The following is a 23,359-nucleotide window of genomic DNA, read 5'->3' as shown; positions in this document are numbered from 1 at the left end:
AATGATAGGACTCAAATGTAAATAGTGAACTGTTATAAACAGTTTACCATGTGGCTGCCACGTTTCATATTTTTAGTGGGTCTTGGCTGTATCGTTGTTGGGGCTTTTCTGTTGCAACAGCTCTGTTGCTGGTATATTACCAGACCAGCTCTTGTGTAAAAGGCAGTTAATGAATAATGAAATGTTCTTGTTCTTGATTCTTAGTCAGTCTCTCTAAGGTAGAAACTAGGGTTCTATCAGAAAATCATCACCTTGGTGGCTTGGTGGGAGATGTATGATTAGTTTATTCTGATTCCAAACAAAAGGAAAACATTATTGGATAAGTTTCCCCTTCAATCCTTGACAGGCAAAAACTACTCTCTCCTGACTACACAGCAAATTCACATCTTTCAGAATCTGGAAATCAATCATTATAATACTACTCCTGCCTTTTGGAACTTGAAAAGGAACAATGACTTTAGAAAGCAATGGCAGCACAAACATCACACATAAATATTATTACTGATTAAAAAAAAATTCATATTCCAAGCAAACATTCTGGCTGCTCTGCTGGGGGAGATATGCAACTCAACATTTGTAGAAAAATAAAATAAGAAAGAAAAGATACAATGACAAAACTTCCTTGACCCAGAAAAATAAGGGGCAAGGGATACATTCAAGGGACATCAAAGAACAAAAACAGATTCAATCTAAAAAATGACGCACCATAGTCAAGCATTTCGGCTGTTGATGCTGTTGGACTGAACCTGCAGCAATTCCAAAAGCCTGATACTGTTTTCGCTTGATGTGAGTGCACAGTAGGTGAAAGAATATAGTATGCTCCCCAGAAACAGACGAAATATTGAAAATTTCTCCACTATAGTATATATGCCTTATTGCTATTCATGTTGGCTATATGACCCTCTGCCCTTCATTCTGATTCACACTTATTTAATATCTGGGGAAAAAAAATTTCTGAAAAGCCGCAATACAGTAAGTCTCTCTCTCTCTCTCTCTCTCTCTCTCTCTCTCTCTCTCTCAATGAGTTCTCTTATCTCAAAGGCCAAAAATCTGTACATCTCAAAGAGTTCTGAACAAAGAATGCCTCCACCTATCAGGTTTGTGTCTCCGAATATTATCATTGCTTATGGGCTTCAACAGTCTATCTGCTTCGATTTCAGACTGAAGCAGAGACTGCAGCATCCTCAAATGTTCACAGCATTGCTTGTGGTCAAAAGTGTAGGCACCATTAACATTCTGTTCATCTAGATTAAACTGTCTCTGGTAGGGGGACTGCCATTTTGCTTGCAAATAAGCAAGGGATCTCCATGGAGGAAGAGGCATCGAGTTCTGTTTGAGGGAAAATCTAGCAGCTTCAACCATAACTTGAAGATACTGTTTCAACCTAGACAAGGAGCCAACATAAACAACTGGTAGTGAATTCAGTATTCTATCATATGATTGAACGGCTCTAGCTATTTCAAAGTGGCTTCGGAAATCGATGTCAATGATGAGCCGTTCAGAGCTCCCCATGTTGCTGTAGTTGACCACATCAATATATTCATGATCCCCTGTGCAACAGATGATACAAGATGAAACTGTCAAAAAACAATTGAAGTTGATATTCCCCACTCCTCATATGAAATCAGAAACCTACAAGACCCAGTAAAATTGAGAACAAGAACCTCTTCCTAGTTCCACTCATTTCCAATTGTTTGAGACAATTGAAAATGGTCCACAAAAACACATGTATATATGTGGGAAACATTTGATACTGATTGGGCAATAGAGTTTGTGGGCTCATAGAATGAATACAGTGTTTCCAACAGGACATGAACAGAATGTGTTTAAGCCCTAAAAAAATGACCCAGATTCTATAAAATATGGGTTTGCAAAAGTGGGATGAATGAAATTACCTCCGGGGACCTTCCCACTGCCTTGCCATCTAGCAGCACACACAGCAGCATCATAACCCGAATGCCTCAGAAGCTTTACCAGGGAAAACTTGAGGCAGCTGGCATTGCATGGACCTGACTTGACAAACTGAAGATCCTTCTCACTTATAGATAGTATGAGAGAATGAACCACTGATGTCAACTCGTTTTCATACTGAGCCACTGAGCACTTGCAAAACTGCGATACAATACAACACCACCAGTATTTAAAAGTGTGTACAAATTATAGGTAAACATGAAGCTGAAAAAGTAGGCCACTTGAAATTGCACAAGTTCAATAAAATACAATACTGTACATGAATCATAGATTCATAGTAGATTAGTTTCACAAGCATTGGGTGTACAAACAATCACTTTCAAATTTGAAAGGCTAAATTCGACTTTTAACTCAATTGGAATTGCAGATTGTTAACTCTTAATATGTAATAAATTCTTCAACAATGTCACAATTCAGCTCGGAATTTGGAATTACTCAAAATAAGCAATTAAGAAATAAAAGCATGTAATTTGAGAATTATGAATTCGAAAAGCTAAATTCAACTTCTAACGATAGCGGATAGTGCATTTCTAACTCTTAGTATGTTATAAATTCATAGAAAATTTCACAATTCAGCTCAAAATTTAGAATTTAGTCAAAACAAGCAATTAAGAAATAAAAACAAAGAATTTGAGAAATTTTCTGTCAATTCTAAAAATAAAAAAGAAATGAATGAAAAAAAATCGTACCGGAATTTTGTCAGCGAGGTGAGCGAGATCGGGTAGAGCAGAGTCGCTGTCGCTGCTATTCCAAGAGTCGGCGCCGACGCTACCGTTCTCCCAGAAATCTCTGACCATCAAAGCGAGGTCGTGCTCGCTCTCATGGCTGAAACCCCCTCCGATCTGACCCCTCATCCAAACGTCACCGCCCGCCATGCACACCCGGCAGTCCATTATTTCCACACCCGCCCACGTCGTCGTTTTGCCCACAGCGGCGTCGTTTCGCTCTCGTCCCCTCCCCTCCGATCACCACGACTCTTGCTCTTCCTCCTCATACCTGGCAATCATCTTCAATTTTTTCCCTATGTTAGGACGCCAAACACCGGATCATTTCTCGAAACCCTAGGCCCACGCAGCTCCAAATCAACACCAAATGCTCGCTCTTCCTAAAAAAAATGGTTCAGAATTCGAATTCTGTGGTTTTTGTTTTTTTGTTTTCGGAAACGGAGATTGGGTGTTTTCTGGAAACGTTTTCGGTGTTTTGTTTTGTTTTGTTTTTTTGGGTTGAAATTTGATCACAGAGGGAGAGAGCTGAGGGAAGAAGGAAAGGAAGGAAGGAAGGCGTGTCTCTGCAAAACCCAAGGACGGAACAAAGGAAATGGGGGATAGGGACTTCGTATAAAAGCGGGGAGGAGAGGCGTATGAAATGACGGAACTACCCTCAGCTGTTTTGCGTAAGGACCAAGAAATCCTCGGCTCCACCGAAATAATCGAGGCAAATTGGATAAGGTGAAACTGTATTTGGACGGTAATGGAGTGTATGTTCTTTGGTGGGTTGGTGCCTGGGATTCGTTTTTTCATCAACTTAAATATTTGCCGTTAACCATGACCAAAAAAAAATATCTGTCGTTAACCATTTACTTCCCAATTTGTAATTGTATTTTGTTGTTGCAGCAAATTCAAATTGTAAAAACAAGCATTTTTTTCGTACCCGCCACGAATATTCTTACCTTCAGCTGACCTCCAATACATAGTTACAATATGACAGGGGTATAATGGGAATTACACAATCATAATAAATTTAATTACTAATTGTTGCAATCTGAGTCATCTGACAACCACCTTGGTATGACAGTTCAGTCAATAAGGACAATGGGCCGAATGGGAATTCCGTGAAGGCTTGGGGACCAAGTCACCAATCAAGTTGAATGAAACTCAAAAATTTTAAAAAATTAAAAATTCCACGGTCACCGCTTGATTGGAAGATGACGTGAGCCGTGGGTTACACGGGGAGCCTCATTTTTATGGGAGATGACAGATATTAGTTAATTAATTATATTAAAATTGGACCGGTGACTTGGATTTTGCCTCAAATTCAGGCAATCAACATAACTTACATTACATTTGTGATGGCTTACAACTCTAGTAGTAGTACTAATAGGATATTTCTTTCTTTACTCGTGATTACATTTGACCTTTTTTATATTACATGTTAAAAACAAACAAAGTTAGGCCATGGGAGACGTCTCTTTTTGTTATTGGAGTGAAGGTCATAAATTCGTAATCTATTTCTAAAAAGAGGATTGCTATCCCCTTATTCAATTCATCTTTTTCATCGATATTTTTTATTATTATTTTTATTTCATAATGTATTTTTATGATCATAACTGTTTATTTTTAAATAATTATTTAAATATTATTTTTATAAAAAATTAACTAAATCATAAATTATTTGATTATGTAATCGTTATCAAATAAATACACGGTGAATTAAATTATTATCAACATGGTCTGTCTATTTTATCACAATTACATAACCAAACAATTTTTTATTTGATTAATTTTTTGAATAAATAATCTTCATACTTAGATCTTAAAAATAAATAATTATGATCATAAATTTATACTATAAAAAAATAATATATAAAAAAATTATTGGAGAAGATGAATAATATTCTTCTTCTGAAAAAATGGTTTTGCCTAAAAAAAAAATAATAATGATAGAGAAACAAAATAAATAGAAGTGGGGCTAAAAGCAAACGCGCCAGAGGCGGCTACTGTGGGACCACACACGCTCTCTTTTTGAAGGAGTATCTTTTCCTTACTTTAAAGAAGATAAGGACAATTGGCACTCAGCAAGTTAATCATGTCCCCCTAAAATGACCAAACCATAAGTCATGCTTTTCACATTGGATGGTCAGTTGGTTAGGCCCAAGAACTACCCTACGGCTTTCCCCGTAGCAAATTTAGGCCTACTTTCGGCTACACTCACGTGCCTTACTCGCCCGCCACCACAGCTGGTTTTCCAAACCACGCGTCTCTAAGTCAATATGGTTTCGTTGTTGAGTCATCAGTCAGTTTATAAGTAAAACTTTCATAAAAGGAATATAAGAATATAAGTGTATATAAATATGATATAACGAGTATAAGAGTATATGAATATGATATGTTTATTGTATATGACCTTTTCATCACGTAATAAAAAATAAACACATAAAATATATCAAAAAAATTTCAAAAGATGTTAAGATTTGAGGTGATTTTGACCAAATCACTATGCAACATCCTTGAAACATATACCTGGCACACTAGAAGAGACCGAGTTGTAATGTATTAACCATTGACTTATACCAAACACATTGTTCTATTCTATCTAACAATTTTGAATTTAAAAACATGAAAAATGCTTGGATCCTCATGTTTGAGGACCAATTTTGTCCTCATAGTCAATTAAATGAGCTCTATCATAAAAGAGAAAAGAGAGTTAAGATAGTGAATTCCATTATAAACTCATTTGATTTGATTGACTATAAGGACAAGGTTTCTTCAAAGATAAGGACCCAAACATTGCTCTAAAAACACACCTACAACTTCAACTGCTGGCCATTGCAGGCTGGAGTGGATGGTAGCAAAAGCATATGCAACGGGTCAATACAATTAATACTTATATTATCAGTTTCAAATCTTGTGATTTTTTTTTTTTTCTTTCTTTGGATAAGTTTATGGCAATAATCCATATAGTTCTTGCACATTACCCTGCCTATCAGTGGGAATCTGATGATTGCATAGTGGACCTCAAAGGGGAATCCAATAATTGCCAATAAAATAAGAACTCATAATTGTTTAATAAAAACTAGGCTTCTGCCACAGCTAGAATATATAATTGTATATCCAAATAATATATTGATTCATGAAAAAGAGATGCTAAATATATATAAATTCATCACAAAGAGATGCTAAGGTTTTCTAACTCCTTAACTTCGTATCTTCTCATTAATTAAAAGCATAGCGATAGAGACTATAACTAAAAGTTAAAATACAACACAGTAGTCAGCACTCAACACCTTAAACATTTAATTTCAACAACCTACTCTTAAGTCTTAATCAATTTTATCACATGTTATTTCATTAAAGCATTTAATATGACTTTCTTTTCTATTATTTTTAATTCCATATTTTGCCAAACCCATGTTCTGGACTTCCTCTTCATTAAGCTACTTATGCAGTATTATCAATCAGAACCACATCATGGAGGGAACAGGGTTTCTTGAGGATTAGGCATATAATCAATCATCCCCCCATGTTTATGGGTTGTATATTAGCCTAACAATGATACGAAATTAGACAACCAAATGCATGTGGCAAACAAACTATTTTTAATACCCCTTTAATTTAGAGTGGGGGCAGAGGGAACATGAGGCATGTTATGCCTCAATCTACTTAGAGTCTTGGACCACTAAGGAATATCCACATGTCCATCCAGCCTTAGGAAGCAAGATTCTCTTTGATGATTCTGGAAATTAAAATAGACATCTAGGAAATGGTTATGTAATTAAAAAAAGTAGATGTTGAAGACACAATTATTTCTACATGGGGATTTTGCCAAAAATAGTCCACTTATTATTTACTTTGTCTCGGTTTGGTCAATGATTTTTTTTTTCGCCATTTTGATCCATGAATTATCTGACGTCGTTTGCACATATGATCCATTCTGTCAAAATGTCATAAATAGACGTTGAATGGAGAGGCAAAATGGTGATTAATGTAGAATATCCATTAATCCTTAACTTCGTTGAGATAGACAAAGTGGATTAAGGCCTCTAAAGTGCTGTTTAGTCATGAAACACCATCAACCAAAAAAGGAGGAAGCTGCTAAAAGAACATTCATGGTACATAAGAAACAAACATAACTACGAAAAGCTGGACATGGTACCAAGATGAATCAGACAAAATCATTGAGAATGCTCAGGGAACATGCGCCAATGCATCAACAATGGACACAGATATGGAGTGTCACAAACAAGCACGAGGGCTTCATATGATGTTTGATTATATGTTAAAAAAAAAAATATATTGGATTATTTACAATTATGCAAGAATATAAGATTATCCAATAATCAAAATGAAATTTCATTTTATCCTTCTCATCTGTTTTAGAAAGAATTTTAATAACTTTAACATATTAATATTACTCTGTGATGGTTCAACAGAAAACATTAACTAACTACGACTAGGATTCTACTAAAAATAGTTTTCAAAGAAAGCAGAACTACTATGAACATACTGAAATTAGTTTTTCTGGCTGATTGAAAGGTACCTCTTGTCCATAAGAGAGCTTTTACCGTTTCCGCAGAGGGCGCTGGAAAACAAAAAATATAGTTAATAAACCCGAATTAACTGTATGAGTGTGTGTAACTCCTTCATTGAATTAGACTGCGAATCTCTGTCTGATGAGTGATGACTAAGTATGCATATCATAAAAACATAAATCAAATAGCTAAGATGTAAAGAATGAAATAATCAAAAGGACACTTAGCTTTGTGAAAAAAATAGCTCGGTCACACTTGTTATATACAAAAATGGTCACTACTGTAGTTTTGCCTTCCTTGATTCTATTAAGTATTAAGCAAAGAAAACCGAAGAGCATATCACACAAGAACATAATTCTTGTGTGTGTGTTTATATGGACAACATCTATTAAGTATTTTAAATAAGTACCATTAGATCTCTTTTTACAGCCAAGATGAAAACACATAAAAGTGTTTTAATCTTGGCCATGGGAATGTTTTCATCATGGATCTAACAACCCATAATTGGCTTGTTATTTTAAGCACTTACTACTTCTATTTAAGTAGTAACAAACTCTTTTTGCAATGACTAAGCATACATATATTTAGAACATAAATCTTTTTTTTTTTTTTTTTGACCGGAGAACATAAATCAAATAACTAAGATGTGAAGGACAAATTAATCAAATGGACAATGAGCTTTGTGAAAAATATAGCATGATTAAATTTTTTATTTATTAATAGAATAAATGGTTGCTTCACCTTCCTTAATTCTACTAAGCAAGAAAAGAAAAAACCCTAAGCACATACCCTTTGTATGTTATCAGTTGCTTGTGGCCGTCTGGTAGACATTCTCTCTGGATTTGGAACCAGCTCTGGACTACCATGCTTATAAAATGCCTGTAAGGCTCTCCCAACAAATGGGCGAACTAAATTCACTTCCATTGCAGATAGATTTTTAACCTGCAATTATTAATCAAATCAACTTTTGAACACAAATCAAAAAGGAAAACTAACCAAACACATAATAGAAGTACTCAATGATCTTTCTCATACACACACTCAATGTGTTTTGAACTACACCTATACATGTGATTGAAAGATAATATAAATGATAAGTTTGTGTTGATCAAAATACCAACAAGACACTTAAATCCCATATTTACATTGATGCATTCAAACAGAGAAATTAGAAATTCTACAATTAAATCTTATCTTGCTGAAAAGGTTACCCAAGCAGGAAAATTTGTAAATCCCATCATTTTGAAATTTTTCAATACTCTCAATTACCTCATCCCAATTGACCATAGAGGAAAGAAACATACCCTTACTGCAGAAGAGCGAGCATCCTCAAATGATTCTAAGCTAGTCTCAACCTTGTGAAACCTTACATCCCTAATGTCTTCAATAAGAGACCTCACCTATTAGAAAGATCTACAATGAGATCATCACAAAATACCAATGAATAACTAAGTAAAGGTCAAAAGAGTCTTCAACTCACCACATATATGTCACGAATGTCATCGCGTGCACTATCACCAACAAAATTAGAGCTCAAATCAACATATTTATACAATAAAATACAGAATATCTACAATGTTTCAGTACTTACTGGTCACAAAGAAGTCTTGAGATTTCCACATAATGGAAAGGTAGGACTTGAAATGCTTCCTGAGACTCGCGCTCTGCCTCCAAAATCTGAGTCAAGTTTTCTAGTCCCAGAACAGAAAATTAAAATCATCAAAATCTTGAAATCATTGTTTCTTCTCTGCTGTTAACTTTGATCTTAATATATCATAATCTTGATTTCCAGATGGAAAACAATCTAGAATGATATTCAAATTGTAGCCATCCAAAAAGACTAATATACAAGTTTAGTTCTTCATCCCCATATACGCATCAGTATGTGTATTCTTCCATATAGTATTTTCATGATTGCTTCAGGGGAGTATACTGATAGCATATAAATATACAGCAATTAAATTAACAAATGGACCAAAGAAAGGTGTTAGATAAATGAAAATTCAATAGATAAAGTCACATATGAAAGACAATAAAAGAATGGTCAAATGGCTTTTGCAGGGATCAAAACTAAAAATCAGTCTGATAGGCAATTACATCTTATTGATTTTGGGTCCTCATACGAGCTTTGTAAAATAATGCATTATGTAGAAATTATATATTACATCTACACTCCTGAATTCTTCAACGGAGAGGTTAGAAATCTAAGTAGTGATCTCATTGTCAGCCCTGATCATCCCTAATTCTATAGCATAATCCATAATCAGTAATCTATTAGAGATTATTGGAAATGAGTATGACGTCTTGCTCCTGAACCAAACCAATTCATAATCAATAGCATAATAACTCTATTAGAGATTTGAAATCTATTTAAGTGGGTTTCTTGGAAAATCTTAGATAATAGGTCGCAAGTACAGAGCCAAAAATCAAACTAGTGCTAAAGAGGCAAAACTCACCAACCGACATCCACTCGGGGAGTCGAATTGTACATTTCCCTCTCTTCTTCAGAGCAATTGCTAGCCACAATGGTACTTGGGTAGGCATTTGTGGGAAGAATGGACCAAAATCTCCCTGAAACCCATGAAAAAAGTTACCAACCAGCAGAAACCAACTTAACCTATGATATAATAACATGTAAAAGCTGAAGAACATACACAAATCAGATTGAGAGACTCCATTTTCATATTGGGGACGATTTCCACCAACTCATCTTCAGCCATAAACTCAACCTGAGCATTTCATATTACAGATTAAACGAAAAATAATCGAAATAGAAAACAAACAACCACAATACGTCAATAACACAACTAAACACGCAATGGGAGAGAGCGAAACCTCCTCTGCAGAGAAGACAGAAAGATTAAAATCAGATTGACCAGCCATCCCTTGAATTGTTAAGCAGGATGAAGATTTGATAGTAATTTCAAGGGGATTTGAATTCGAGTAAAGTGATGGGGTCGGAGATTTGGGGCTAGAAACTGGAATTGCACAGAGAATTGTATCAAAAATGGTGGTTCTAAAATGGTATTTATGAACCCTAACCTCTGGTGGCGGGAACACTGAGTTTTTGAGCTCAATAAAAAATAAATTATTATGGGCCAGTTTGGTATTGGTGTGAGAAAAAACAGCTGTGAAGTAAAGTCAGCTTTAAACTAAAACAGTTGAGTGTTTGGTAAACTATGTTTTCAAAAGTGTTGTGAGTGCAAAAAATAGTATCAAAGTGTTTGGTAAATGTTAATATAAAAATGCTGTGACGGTGTATAATTACTAAAATGAACATGATACTAAAAATACATTTCACTTATTTATTTGGTAAAAATAATATGTTTTTTTACTTGTTTTTAAAATTTTGACTACAAATTTTTATTAGCATTAATTTTTCTAAGAACAACATTATTAAATAAGTATGCCTATTATTTTTTTAGGTATATTATAATTTTAATCCTATAAATAAAATATCATAATTAATTATCACAATATAAAATATAACTAACAATGGACATATTTTTTAATTTAAAATAAAAAAATAAAAATCATAGAAATCAATGAGAGTATTATGGGTAAAATAAAATATTCATTGTTGCTGTGAGTCACTGCAACTTTCAAAAGCACCTAGAAACCTGCTTTCTGTTTTTGTTGTGGGGAGTTGAAAATTGTGGGGAAAAACAGTTTTTTATTTTTTTACCAAACACCAAAACTGCTGTAAGTGATTAAGAATTGTCATCCACAGCAGCTTTTGGGTCCTCCACCGCAATCCCAAACGGGGCCTATGTATAACCGCTATATTGACACGTGTATAACCAATATATTTGTTATAATATGAGTGGATGTTATTAATACTATACCCTGCTAATATAAACACATCGTCCAATAATATCCTTACACGTTGGATTGGTTATACCACGTGGCGGTATATCGGTTATATCCTAGAAATATTTAAATTTCATTTACCTTTTTTTTTCTAGGTTTATGTTTTGCATTATTAGTACTTGAACTTTAACATAATTTTCATTTCAGTACCTGAAATTTAAAATGTGTCTATTGTGTATCTAGACTTTTTAATGTTGTGTCTAATTATTCGGATTGAGAATTTCTGTCATATTTAGGGATAGGAATTTTTGTTTTTTAAAAGAAAAAACAGATTATTTATGATAAACTTTACTCTTTAACGAAACTTTACTCTTTAAACAAGTAATTTCTTAAAGATACCCTTTTGCCTATTCATAATTTGTATTCTACACAATGCAGCGTTAAATACTAAATTTATAAATATTAGATACATAATATACAAATATTGTATATCAAATCTATGTATATTATATACCTAATATACGAATGTTACGGACAAAGATACCAATGGTAGATACTAAATGGACTCGCTAATCATATATTAAGCAAACATACTTCTTTTCTAACTAATCAACTATTGTTTATGAGATTTGAACTTAAGACTTACTTCGTTGAAGATAGACAAAATATCATCTAGGTACTCTACCAAATTATCATTGACAAGCAAATGAACATCTTATGGACTTTAGAAGCATCTTGTAAGTGGATGTGAAATTCGAAAATTAAATAAAATACATAAATTGTTTGTTGTGCAACACTAAAGTATATGAATCTAAAACTCAGTGCATGCATCATGCATCTATTATATCGGTGCGCATGGCTAAAGAGTGGTTTGATGTCTAAATCTAAGGCATGGCCTGAAGAAGAAACAAAAAAAAAACCCCGCATGCGCATAGTCATCACACTACAGAAGTTTATGCATGGTTCATGAGATGGTGCGAAGTCAACCACATGCTCAAAAAAATAATATAGCAAAAAGAAAAGAGTTAGATGAACATGATTGTAGTGGCATTAAATGTTCCATGAAGTTATTTTATGGTTAGAAAAAAAAAATGTTACAAATCCTTCTAAATATTGAGAAATCCCACATTTTAAAAGAATTTCAAATCAATCAGTTTTTAGTCAAATGTTCAAATACCTAATATAAGCCTTTGAAACCCTTAGAATGTTTGATTACTTTGATATGAGTATTCAACCATAAGCAATTCAAACGTTCGTTACTACTTACTAGCATTCGAACATTCATTGCTAGCATTCAAATACTCTGACAAAATTGTTGAGAGACTTATAAGCGACCCCAATTGTGCTGTTTCAATATCTTTGAAAGAGCAACTATTTATGGCCAAAAAAAAGAAAGAGCAACTATTTAATGGCCAAAGAAAAAAGAAAAAAAAGAAAGAGCAACTATATTTTTGTGCATGAACAATTGAACTCTATCATCAGAACTTATCCATTATTGACCTTTTTCAACTCTAAAAACTTGGGCCCATGGCAGTATGAAGGGAAAGTTGTAACATTCGGAAGCCCAAAGATGGCCCGTATTAAGAACCCGTGGACTCAGCTCGCCTTGGCTCCACCTAATCCGCTAATCACCAGCCACGTTTGTGAAGCAGGAAAGAAAACCGTGGGCTCTCGCGGTCACTTTTTAACACTATATCCCATTAGACGAAACTACCCCTCCACCCTTACCCATTCGGCAAACGATGCCGCGAAGCATATTCGAGATTCTATGACCGCAAGCGTAATTTTGCAAGATAAAGTGGGCCATAGGAAATGGAATCCACTTATAAAGTTATACCTACTCTTGCTCACCAAGCAAAAGCCAAAATAAACAATCAGACCCGAAAGGCTATCACACAGTTAACAGTTGATACTCTCTGTCTTGCGATTTCGTAACTATCGAGAAAGATGGGAAGGAAGTTCTTCGTCGGCGGTAACTGGAAATGCGTGAGTCTCCGATTCTCGTTCTCATGTCTTTCTTTTAATCTGTTTGGTTGCCGAGAAAGCTAAACAAGATGAAGGAAAAATCAGATTTCGAATATTCATTGTAGCCTTAATTAATCAACCGATCTATTTATGTTTTTTTTTTTCATGTATATTTTCCTCCACTTTCTCATCAACCAAACGGATCCATTATTTTTCGTTCGTGATTTGTTTTCTGCTCTAATTTCGATCAATCTAGTGTTGATTTACTTAAATCTGAGCTGAATCTGCGTGTAGAATGGAACCTCCGATGAGGTGAAGAAGATCGTGAACCTGCTCAATGAGGGAAAGGTGCCATCCCAAGACGTTGTTGGTGAGTTAATTTCACGGCTTATTTATTCAAGATTTGGAATTGATTTTTAATTTCTTAGGTTTCAATGCTCGAGTTCCACTTCAATAGTGAGAGAGCTCTGTCTCTATGGCTTACAAATCCAAATTTATACTGATATTCATCGATCGATAAGATTTACATTTGCTCTTAACTGTGATCTATATGAGTTATCAAACTTTTAATTTGATTATGGTCGTTCTTCTTCTTGCAGAGGTTGTGGTTAGCCCGCCATACGTGTTTCTCCCAACGGTGAAGAGTTCGTTGAGGCCTGATTTTCATGTTGCTGCACAAAACTGCTGGGTCAAGAAAGGTGGCGCTTTCACCGGAGAAGTCAGGTGTGTGAATTCATGATGTACTAGTAAAGTTCATTTCATTGTGATCTTGACGTCTGGTTTGAACTTTAATGCTGTTTTTATTGCACAATTGCTTGATACTTTAATTAGAGAATGAATATCACTGATAAAGGAAAAAATGTTATATGGCCTGGTTAGAAAAATGATAACAACCAGAATGAAGAATAAATCTATCAAAACAGTTTGTTCTAACCTGGTTATGAACTTATGATAGGATTTAATGAGGGTAATTTTTTGTGGATGAGTGGATATAAACATGCATATGTTGTATGTGCATTTTGTATGCCTCTTCAATTGATTTATATTTTTTCTATTGCCGTTCCAACCACCCCCTACTAAGTAACTGAAAGTTGATTTCCTCTGTATATTCAGTGCTGAGATGCTTGTCAATCTGGAGGTTCCTTGGGTCATTCTTGGTCATTCTGAAAGAAGACTTATTTTGGGCGAATCCAATGAGGTACTCTCTCTCTCTCTCTCTCTCTCTCTCTCTCTCTCTCTCTCTCTCTCTCTCTCTCTCTCTCTCTCTCTCTCTCTCTCTCTCTCCCCACATGCACACACACGCACACACACGCACGCACACCAGGTGGCAACCTGTATCTTTCCATGGTTTTTCCAATCGATTTACCATTAACTATGGCTTGTTTATATTTCAACATATAATAGTTTCTCATTCTTTGGACCCTTCATTTCAGTTTGTTGGGGATAAGGTTGCATATGCACTTTCTCAAGGTTTGAAGGTGATAGCTTGTGTTGGTGAAACTCTTGAGCAGCGAGAAGCTGGCTCGACCGTGGATGTTGTAGCTGCACAAACCAAGGCAATTGCAGGTGCATATTAAAATACCACATCTAAATTTCATTTTCAAGATTTGTGTATAAAACAATTATGGGATTTTATAATGGTTACCCAAACTAAATCATTAGTACGGGCGATCGTTCTCCAAAATATTTTGTATGTGTGTACCCCTACCCAATTTTAGTCCTATTAAAACAATTTCCCTTTACCTGAGTATAAAGTATCTTGTGAGTTATATGCCTGACATGTATTCATGGTAGACACCTGTACACAAGTTAATTTGGGGATTTTGTAGGCATATTTGACATATTTGTGCATTTATTTCTGCTTTTGACATAAGCATCATCTAATGTGAATGCTTAACCAAATAATATCCTTTTGTGTAATCAAGCATGTGCTCAGACAACATAAATATGTGCTTTTGACATTTTGTTCTTGGCCTATTATTGTTAGTGTAGAAGAGTGTTTGTTGAATGTTGTGTTGTGCTACAAGCATCATGGACTGCATTATTTTTTTTTGGTGTACTTAAAATATGTTCTCTACTGCAGCCAAAGTGTCAGACTGGACCAATGTTGTTTTGGCTTATGAACCTGTGTGGGCTATTGGAACTGGGAAGGTTGCATCTCCAGCTCAGGCTCAGGAAGTAAGTCATGCCTCTATCAGATTCTGTTGATGTGATTTTGTTTATTAGCTTTAGTTTGAATTCAGGGCTCTTTGTGTATTATATTGAGCAAGGTCAAGAATGTTACTGGTAAAATGTAACGAGGACATTTGCAGTTATGGTTAAGGGTTCACTGTCTTAAGGTTTGAGAAAACACAAGTAAACAAAGCTTGAGTGAGCAATTCTTACTAAAGTATCACCAACCCACTTTTGTGGTTGGGATTTCCTGGGTCGTATACATATAGTATGCATGCTAATATATATGCCTACTTGCGTAGCGTAACGTATTTCACCATGTCTGTTTTTTCATATAAACTTTTCTCATACAACAGGTGCACTGTGAGTTGAGGAAATGGCTTCAAGCGAACGTAAGTCCTGAAGTTGCTGCAAAAACCCGGATTATTTATGGAGGTAAGGCATACGTTTGTGCTGCATCATTTTGTTGTTTATATTTTGCTTGTGCACTCTATCCTTTTTTTATATCTAGGTTTCTAGTTTCCGTTATTTTTTCTAGTAGTAGCTAGAATATATATTTGTTGGTCGATGAGCTTTTTCCTCCTGTTTGGCCCTTCTTTTTTTTTTTTTTTTTTCTTCATGACAATCTTCCTTATACATTTGGGAAAACAGTGCAAGGGAATAGGATAAATGTGTATAGCTACTAGTAAAAGAATAAGTTATTGCTGTAAAGGTGTGTAACTCCAACGATGATGCATATGACAATTCCTTGTTTCAAAATTTTGTGGTCTGAAGTTGTATGCATGTCCTTTATCTTTGAGTTTTACAAAGGTCCTCAATCAAGTCTCATTACTACTATACAAAAATGGATACTTGTTTAATACAGTTCAATTTGACTTGGGGTGAGGGTGAAATAGTGAATGGGGATAGATTAGGCTTCATATGTTGTATGAATGGGAGGCTGGAATGTGCCAACCTGAGGTCAATAATCTGTCGAAAATCATTTTGAATTATAAATATGCGTTTCTCTTGTCAAGAATTCATGATCGTGGGTTTGGAAACAGGGGCCCACTCATTTGCTTGGCATGCTTTTGACTAAATTGCATCCCTTTCCTTTCTACATGTGGGATTCTGATTATTTTTTCAAGAATGGTGATATTATGAGACAAAACTACTAAAGACTTGTTTTTCTCTGTTTGCTTTCACATTGCTTTGCTTAATTTAATTCCTATATCAGGGTCTGTCAGTGGTGCAAACTGCAAAGAGCTGGCAGCTCAGCCCGATGTTGACGGATTTTTGGTTGGTGGAGCTTCTCTAAAGGTAATGATAATGATGTTGATGAGCTTATGCATGATAATACACGTGCTGTGTTTCTTTGGTCAATAAAAGTTTTCTTGCCCCTAATCCTTACATTTGTGCCCTGTTGTGCTTCTTTCCAGCCTGAGTTTATTGACATTATCAAGTCTGCGGAGACGAAGAAAAATGCCTAAAAGGCCAAACCTGGCGAGAGTAGTGTGTCTTTGAATCTCTTGTCTGGGAGGTAGAGAGTCTATTCCGTACAATTTTATAGATACTCCTTGAGGAATAATCATGTTTTTGTATTCCGATCAGCACCTGGATCTGGCTTTTTCTGTATGAATAAATATTCTCAAGTGCTAATGCTTTAAATATCTTTGTCCAAGAGTTTCTGCATATGGGTCCAAAGACTCCAAACAAAATGAAATTAATGAAAGCTTGCGTTATCAATTGTAGCAACACCACTGAGTCTCTGACATGCTGCTTGAACCACCACCTTAATTCCTTAATGTGCTCGAGAGAGCAGTGCCAATGCAGGAAAATGAAAATCCATTTTGTCTGACATGGAAAGAATGGTTTAACAAAAAATATTTGTTTACTCTGCTCTTTGAACCCCATCCTAAATTGGTAAAACCGTAAAACCCTTATGGGCAGAGGCATTTTTTTGTTTTTCGGTTAGAAGGGATCTAACCATTGACCTGTCATACTTCTAACTCATTTGATAAAAGCTTTGTGGATCCATGTGTTTGGTCATAAAGCAAGGCTGCTTTTTCACATGTTTTATCTTCGCTTTAAGATCCTTGAACTGCTTTAACACTCTGGCTTTGGCGATAGTAATTAGCTTTACACAAGGATTCAAAAGAGAGCCAAGATTCATACATGCATGACTAAAAAGAAAGTGAGGACTTGGGGTAGGCCAGTTGGCCAAGCAGTTGTGCTGCCCCCACCTCCGACCTCCCTCTGGCCCTCTTTCCTTGGCTTCCTTAGTAACCAAAAAAAAAAGTGTTAAAAAGAAAATAGATAACCATTGATGAATGTCGGTGCCCTTGTTGACTTGCTACTAGAAGTCTAGAACCCCTCTGTCCCTCTGCAGTACTGAAAAGATATATATATATATATATATATATATATATATATATATATACTCAAAACATGGCAGGCGCCGGTGAGCCGTTTTCAAGATTCTCTGTCAATTAGCATGTGACCCTATTTTGTGCCTATGGCCTTGAAGAATAAAATAGATTAGACATGGCTGATAATAGTTGATTATGAGAGTTTGGTGAACATTAGATGGGAAGGAATATAAGTTTAGTATAAGAGTCAATTACTAATTTACTACCAAACATCAGAGACTTATTAGACGAATCTTATAAACACGAGTATCATCACTATAATATATATTTTATATATTTAACATATCTTTTTTACACTTTGGAAAGTCAAAACTGATGCTAGACTAGAAAAAGTCAAACATTGACTTGGTTTTCTCGAGTTCTTTTTTTTTTTTTTTTTTTCCACGTAAAATTCATCCATTCCCACTATATAACTCTGCTTCAACAAATTGTTTTGGGACCCTGCCAATAGCTTTTGATGTCATCCAACATTATTTAACTCATGATCATAATAGGATCTCTCCACCTATTGAAACTTATAGAGCATTGCCAGTTTGCCACAATAAAAAATTATTTTACGGAAAGAAAGGCATTTTTGGCTGGGTGGTAAATGTTTGTGGCAGTCCTGGTTTTGCGAATTATATGTTAAACTTGGTCCTGGAGCTGAAAAAACAGAGGGTTTCTTGGTCTCAATTCTCAATTCGACTATAGAACAACTTTGATATATTTCAAAGTATGTTAGTTCTCTAAATTTTTTGAAAATGGGTTAGTTTTCTAATAAGTCTATATATGTAAGCAGTAAGTATGTTCTGCCCATATTTGAGCATTTTGTTATATACCAATATGAATACCTGATATTTTACGACCCCAGAGAAAAACAAAAAACATGTTTTACTACATATTTCTACTTTCTGCAACTGGTTCTCACCTCATGAAATGGTAGCCTTTTATGTTTATTCTTTAGAAAGGTTTGATTTTTTTTTTTTAAATGTGTCCTTTTTCAATCTTTTTTTTTTTTTTTTTTTTTTTTTTGTGTCTGAATTCTCAATTATGTTGTAAATGGGTCAATTAAATGTAAACTTATGCTAGGGCCCAGTGTGAACCCGTGGCTGATTAGCGGACCCCACTTGAACGGCCACGAGCCCAATACGTCGGCATGAATTAAAATACACATTAATCAAATTATAAACATAATTAAACTAAACTAATATAAAAGTATAAAACCTGTAGGCTTTGTAGCTTCAGCTTTGAGTGAGTGACAAAGGCTTCATTTCTCCTTTTACAAATTAGATGCCAATCCAACTCCTCAAAAAGCACCCAAACGCACAGCAGCGGTGCAACCATGCAAAGCTGTCATGCCCACGAGAGTGACAGAGAGCACGTAATCTGGATAAGCCCCAACACTATAGTCCTCTTTGAGTCTGCAACTTTCCAAACCACCCTCTACCACTTGCTTATAAAGAAGCTCAACTGGGATGGCCGAGTCAACCCTTTCACTTTTGTCCTTCGCGAAGGTCTAATAAAAGAACTTTCCCAGACCGTAGCCAAACCACATACAACAGCCCAAATTTCCATGTTCAAAGCAAAACAGCCTCCACCTAGCTATAATCAATATTTCTTTCTTATTCTTCACTCTCTTGCATTCAATTGGTGGGTCATGCATGCCTGTGACAGCTAGGTGTTTGTAGAAAATCCTAGCTTTCACACTTGGGACATCATCTTTGATTCACGGGCTTCGCTTTGCTTGCTTTGTTCAACTCGTTTACACTTGGGTTTTCTATTTCAGCTTCTTTCTCTTTAGCTGTTGGGTCTGGCGGACAAAGTTTGAGTTCTGTGCAAATGGGTTCTTGCTTAAGTTCTAGAATCAAGGCAGAGAGCCCGCTTCGAAATGGTAAGCTTCCGATTCATCAAGCACTTCCTGTTTTACCATTCTAAAAGTTTGGGGATGCTATTAAAAGCTTAAAGTTGGTGGCTTTGATTGGTGAAACGTGCACTAGAGTCTATAGCACCTCTAGCTTACTGTTTTCCTTTTTGTTTTGCTGAAAAGCTTCATTTTGTTGGGTTTTTTTGTTATAATTTCTGCCTCTGAGCCTTGTTGTTCTGTTGGGTCCTGCCTCTGGGACCTCGTTGTATATGATTGTATTGTTAATGCTCACAAATAAAAAGAAATGGAAAAAGAAGAGGAAATTCGGATCTTAGTCTAATTTATGATCATAATATCATCATATTCAAGTTCAAGTTAGAAAATAGAAATCAACATAATTACTTGGCTAGCTTCATATGTGGGGATATCCCTTTTTATTTGTTGAAAAAGAACAGACTTAAGTATTCCATTTTTATTCTGTTTTACTTTCTTCAAATGGAAACAATCGGTTTCCATGTCTTATTCTATATGTAGGGATATCAAGGTCAGGCCTTTTAAACCACAACCTTTTCTTTTTTGGGACTTGTATTATTCTCTAAGATTCATTCAATGGAGCTTGTATTAATGATCAATTTTAATTCAGATCTGCATAGACAAGCTGGTTTTCATTACACCCTCCACCCCCCTTTTTGTCTATACTGATCATAACTCAATAAAGTTTTAGTTGTATATTTGGAGCAGGACACCTCTTTTCATCTTTATAATTGGGTTCGTATGTAGATTACAGTTGTATCCCAAATCTTAAGCTATCAAGGAATGATCCAACTATTCATTATTCACCTAACTACTTTGTTCTTGACAGTAAATCAATACCATAATTGAGGTTTTACTTTCTGTATCCTTATGTCATACTTGAAGATTGAGTATTATTTACAAGTTATATGGTATTGGCATGTCTAGGATCAAATTCAAATAGCAAGGTGTCATCTGTCTCAGTGCCTTCAACTCCTCGGACAGAGGGTGAGATCTTGATGTCTTCCAACTTGAAGAGTTTCTGCTTTAATGAACTGAAAACAGCCACCAGGAACTTCCGTCCTGATAGTATGGTGGGTGAAGGTGGTTTTGGTAGTGTCTTTAAGGGGTGGATTGATGAGCATTCATTAACAGCTGCCAAGCCTGGTACTGGCATGGTTATTGCTGTGAAGAGGCTTAACCAAGAAGGTCTCCAGGGTCACAAAGAATGGTTGGTGAGTATCGCTTCTGTCCTTCAATTGCTTACATGCACTTTCCCAATTTCTTGTTGATTTGTTTGGTACCCCGAACCTAGCATTTGTTCATATTAGTTGAGTATGTACAATCAAGAATTTGAGGCTCTAATCCACATTGATTTTGCTCAAAGGCCATTATATATCGAAACAATCTTATTGATCTTCCTCCTTAATAGTTGTTACAATTAGATGATGTTACATGTAATATGTTCAGAGATAATTTATTAACTTCTTTTAGCCTCTTTGAACTGTAGACAGAAATTAACTACCTTGGGCAGCTGCATCACCAAAATCTTGTGAGGTTGATTGGTTACTGCTTAGAGGATGACCACCGACTTCTGGTGTATGAATTTATGCCTCGTGGCAGCTTGGATAATCATCTATTTAGAAGTGAGTTATGAACTTCCTTAACTCTTTAGCCATTTGATCTTTCAGAGGAAAAAATACCATTAATAAGGAGATCAAATATTTCTATATGATATAATTTAGGGACTTAACTGTTGTTGGAACAGGGGCTTCTTACTTTCAACCACTTTCATGGAACCTTCGTATGAAGATTGCCCTTGGTGCTGCTAAGGGTCTAGCATTTCTTCATAGTGATGAGGCAAAAGTGATATATCGGGACTTTAAAACTGCTAATATCCTGCTGGATTCAGTATGTGTGTGAAACGTTTAACTGTTGAATTTTATGGCCACGAGAAGACCCCTGGTAGACTTGCTAACACCTCCTATTTTCATTGAAAAATAACAGACCTATAATGCCAAACTCTCTGATTTTGGTTTGGCGAAGGATGGGCCAGCAGGTGATAGAAGCCATGTCTCAACGAGGGTCATGGGGACATATGGGTATGCAGCTCCTGAGTATATGGCCACAGGTATGCTTAATTTACAGGATTGTTTGTGTTGGCATCCAAAAGCAACCTACCCTGGAAAAGGGGGGGAGAAGTGTTTACATTTTGAATGCCCATAATCTGTTTCTGCAGAAGATTTTGTGCCTGTGTCATCAAATTCATCTTTCATTTATCAATTCAGTCCAATCTGACCACTTAATACAATAACCCAAATATTTCGAAGCTCTCAACCAGAGTCAGGCTTCTATCATTTTGTGAAAAAAATGGTAACTAATGTCATGGGCTATGACATTCTCCATTCTTAATATGTAGTAAAGATAGGTCTCTATTTCTCATTTGCTTCACTTCTAGTCAATACCTAATGTAGCATCTGAAATTGGCTTCAAATATTACCCTGGCCTTGCTTCAAGATTTCCCTTTTGGTATTAATTTCCTATTTCATTCTTTTGTCACTACCCTATAATTGCATAGAAAGTTGCCCTTTACTTTTTGGATAAATTGTACACAAATTATACACAAGAACTCTTTTGCAATCTTTAAATCAACTCCCTATCTTTGCTGAGAACCTTTAAACATTCTAACTACTTGCTCAATCTTAAGTAAACCATGTAAACTGCTACTGACTTTGAATACCATAGAGTAAACATACTATTACATCCTCGATCAAACTCCTGAATTCACTATGGACTTGACCAGATATATATACAAATCTGTGGCAGGTAAAATCTCTGTAGCAGCTAGTGTTGTCCTTAGATTATTAAATTATTATTTTGTTTTTATTTGCCATCAAGTCCCAGACACTTCTACTTTATCAAAGGCTTTTGCCTCTACCTTTCTATCATCTTCACCAGTGCTGCAGTAACATGATATTTAATTTTGATGTTAAACATGATCAAGCATGCATGGTTGCTCCCTTCTGACCCTTGTTTCATTCTTCTTGTTTTTGTGAAGGTCATTTAACTGCCAAAAGTGATGTGTATAGTTTTGGGGTTGTGCTTCTCGAAATGCTGTCTGGCAGACGAGCTGTGGACAAGAACCGGCCAACGGGTGAACATAATTTAGTTGAATGGGCCAAGCCTTACCTTGCCAGCAAACGCAAAGCTGTCCAAATTTTTGATGCTCGTATCGAAGGCCAGTACTCTTTGGGTGGAGCTCTTAGAGCAGTTAACATTGCAATTCAGTGCTTATCAATAGAACCCAGGTCTAGGCCAAACATGAATGAGGTGGTAAAATCATTGGAGCAGCTTCAGGAATCTGGTGACATGGAGGGCTTGGGAGTCACTCAAAGTGAACATCGCCCCAATCCTCATTCCAATTCAAGCAATGGTCCCAAATATCGCAGGAAAAGTGTCAATGGGTTCAGCAATGCAACACCTGCCACTCATCCCAGGCCATCTGCTTCCCACAATGCATAAAGACATTTATGCACGGTTTTTTATTATTTTCATTGTTTCAAAGGAAAATGGGATTCAGACCAAAAAGGAGAATGCGGGTGGCATATATGTGAAAACTGTATCTTGTAATGAGTATGTACTGCGACAGTTGATCATTGTACAGTTTTTGTTTTGTGAATGTCTTCATGATTACTTTTCTCAGAAACATTTTCCTTTCTGCGCCTGGAATATGAGGAACATCAGGTTTAATCCTTCAGAGCGCTTTGTAACACCCCTCTGCAGAACAGAATAAAGACGAGTCGTTAGCTGCATACTAGCTTGTAGCTACACAAATGAGGCTTATTTGGCTTTTGCGCTTTTACAGTTTCAAGTGATTTAGCTTCTCTTAGAGAATATCTGCAATAAGTTGCATGGTTTTTAATATTATGA

At 35.7% G+C, this 23,359-nt stretch overlaps 4 protein-coding genes across 5 annotated transcripts; 2 read left to right on the top strand and 2 right to left on the bottom strand.

The window, feature by feature from the left end:
• Positions 1 to 471: 471 nt before the first annotated feature.
• On the bottom strand, positions 472 to 3,262 carry LOC147290008 (cruciferin (DUF506)). Its single transcript, XM_086238612.1, has 3 exons — positions 2,661 to 3,262; positions 1,896 to 2,112; positions 472 to 1,550 (listed from the first exon to the last, which is right to left on the bottom strand). The coding sequence occupies exons 1-3, from the start codon at positions 2,862 to 2,864 to the stop codon at positions 1,060 to 1,062; spliced, it is 912 nt and encodes a 303-aa protein (XP_086094738.1). The 5' UTR covers positions 2,865 to 3,262; the 3' UTR covers positions 472 to 1,059.
• A 3,736-nt stretch (positions 3,263 to 6,998) lies between these two features.
• On the bottom strand, positions 6,999 to 10,269 carry PSF2. Of its 2 annotated transcripts, none has more exons than XM_086237572.1 (8): positions 10,055 to 10,269; positions 9,874 to 9,948; positions 9,676 to 9,790; positions 8,811 to 8,910; positions 8,700 to 8,730; positions 8,524 to 8,619; positions 8,009 to 8,098; positions 6,999 to 7,269 (listed from the first exon to the last, which is right to left on the bottom strand). In XM_086237572.1, exons 1-8 carry the CDS (start codon positions 10,100 to 10,102, stop codon positions 7,249 to 7,251), a joined length of 576 nt encoding a protein of 191 aa, XP_086093698.1. In that variant the 5' UTR covers positions 10,103 to 10,269; the 3' UTR covers positions 6,999 to 7,248. The 2 variants fall into 2 exon arrangements, with proteins under 2 accessions (XP_086093698.1, XP_086093697.1); XM_086237571.1 differs by having other exon boundaries at positions 8,009 to 8,161; positions 10,055 to 10,266.
• A 2,614-nt stretch (positions 10,270 to 12,883) lies between these two features.
• On the top strand, positions 12,884 to 16,826 carry TPI (triosephosphate isomerase). Its single transcript, XM_086238760.1, has 9 exons — positions 12,884 to 13,015; positions 13,289 to 13,364; positions 13,594 to 13,717; positions 14,108 to 14,192; positions 14,428 to 14,560; positions 15,078 to 15,172; positions 15,523 to 15,601; positions 16,383 to 16,465; positions 16,585 to 16,826. The coding sequence occupies exons 1-9, from the start codon at positions 12,977 to 12,979 to the stop codon at positions 16,633 to 16,635; spliced, it is 765 nt and encodes a 254-aa protein (XP_086094886.1). The 5' UTR covers positions 12,884 to 12,976; the 3' UTR covers positions 16,636 to 16,826.
• A 2,216-nt stretch (positions 16,827 to 19,042) lies between these two features.
• On the top strand, positions 19,043 to 23,135 carry LOC147290005 (receptor-like cytoplasmic kinase 176). Its single transcript, XM_086238758.1, has 6 exons — positions 19,043 to 19,444; positions 20,378 to 20,664; positions 20,940 to 21,075; positions 21,198 to 21,340; positions 21,437 to 21,560; positions 22,488 to 23,135. The coding sequence occupies exons 1-6, from the start codon at positions 19,393 to 19,395 to the stop codon at positions 22,949 to 22,951; spliced, it is 1,206 nt and encodes a 401-aa protein (XP_086094884.1). The 5' UTR covers positions 19,043 to 19,392; the 3' UTR covers positions 22,952 to 23,135.
• Positions 23,136 to 23,359: the final 224 nt, after the last annotated feature.

The sequence above is a fragment of the Dryas octopetala genome, chromosome 3 (assembly GCF_963921425.1).
Source record: "Dryas octopetala chromosome 3, drDryOcto1.1, whole genome shotgun sequence".
In the NCBI taxonomy this organism is placed as follows: Eukaryota; Viridiplantae; Streptophyta; class Magnoliopsida; order Rosales; family Rosaceae; genus Dryas; species Dryas octopetala.
Note: the sequence above shows the minus strand (reverse complement) of the source record. Positions and strands in the feature narration are given on the sequence as shown.

What these genes read in the sequence shown, in the direction of transcription:
- PSF2 (XM_086237571.1), bottom strand. Translation starts at nt 10,102, where the DNA reads ATGGCTGGTCAATCTGATTTTAATCTTTCTGTCTTCTCTGCAGAGGAG. An exon ending in AGTCTCTCAATCTGATTTGT is followed by an intron (nt 9,791 to 9,873) that starts GTATGTTCTTCA and finishes CATGGGTTTCAG; the next exon opens with GGAGATTTTGGTCCATTCTT. An exon ending in CAACTGATAACATACAAAGG is followed by an intron (nt 7,270 to 8,008) that starts GTATGTGCTTAG and finishes TTTGTTTTCCAG; the next exon opens with CGCCCTCTGCGGAAACGGTA.
- LOC147290005 (XM_086238758.1), top strand. Translation starts at nt 19,393, where the DNA reads ATGGGTTCTTGCTTAAGTTCTAGAATCAAGGCAGAGAGCCCGCTTCGA. An exon ending in GGATAATCATCTATTTAGAA is followed by an intron (nt 21,076 to 21,197) that starts GTGAGTTATGAA and finishes TTGTTGGAACAG; the next exon opens with GGGCTTCTTACTTTCAACCA. An exon ending in CTAATATCCTGCTGGATTCA is followed by an intron (nt 21,341 to 21,436) that starts GTATGTGTGTGA and finishes GAAAAATAACAG; the next exon opens with ACCTATAATGCCAAACTCTC.
- TPI (XM_086238760.1), top strand. Translation starts at nt 12,977, where the DNA reads ATGGGAAGGAAGTTCTTCGTCGGCGGTAACTGGAAATGC. An exon ending in TCGGCGGTAACTGGAAATGC is followed by an intron (nt 13,016 to 13,288) that starts GTGAGTCTCCGA and finishes ATCTGCGTGTAG; the next exon opens with AATGGAACCTCCGATGAGGT. An exon ending in ACAAACCAAGGCAATTGCAG is followed by an intron (nt 14,561 to 15,077) that starts GTGCATATTAAA and finishes TCTCTACTGCAG; the next exon opens with CCAAAGTGTCAGACTGGACC.
- LOC147290008 (XM_086238612.1), bottom strand. Translation starts at nt 2,864, where the DNA reads ATGGACTGCCGGGTGTGCATGGCGGGCGGTGACGTTTGGATGAGGGGT. An exon ending in ACCTCGCTGACAAAATTCCG is followed by an intron (nt 2,113 to 2,660) that starts GTACGATTTTTT and finishes ATTGTATCGCAG; the next exon opens with TTTTGCAAGTGCTCAGTGGC. An exon ending in CAGTGGGAAGGTCCCCGGAG is followed by an intron (nt 1,551 to 1,895) that starts GTAATTTCATTC and finishes TCTGTTGCACAG; the next exon opens with GGGATCATGAATATATTGAT.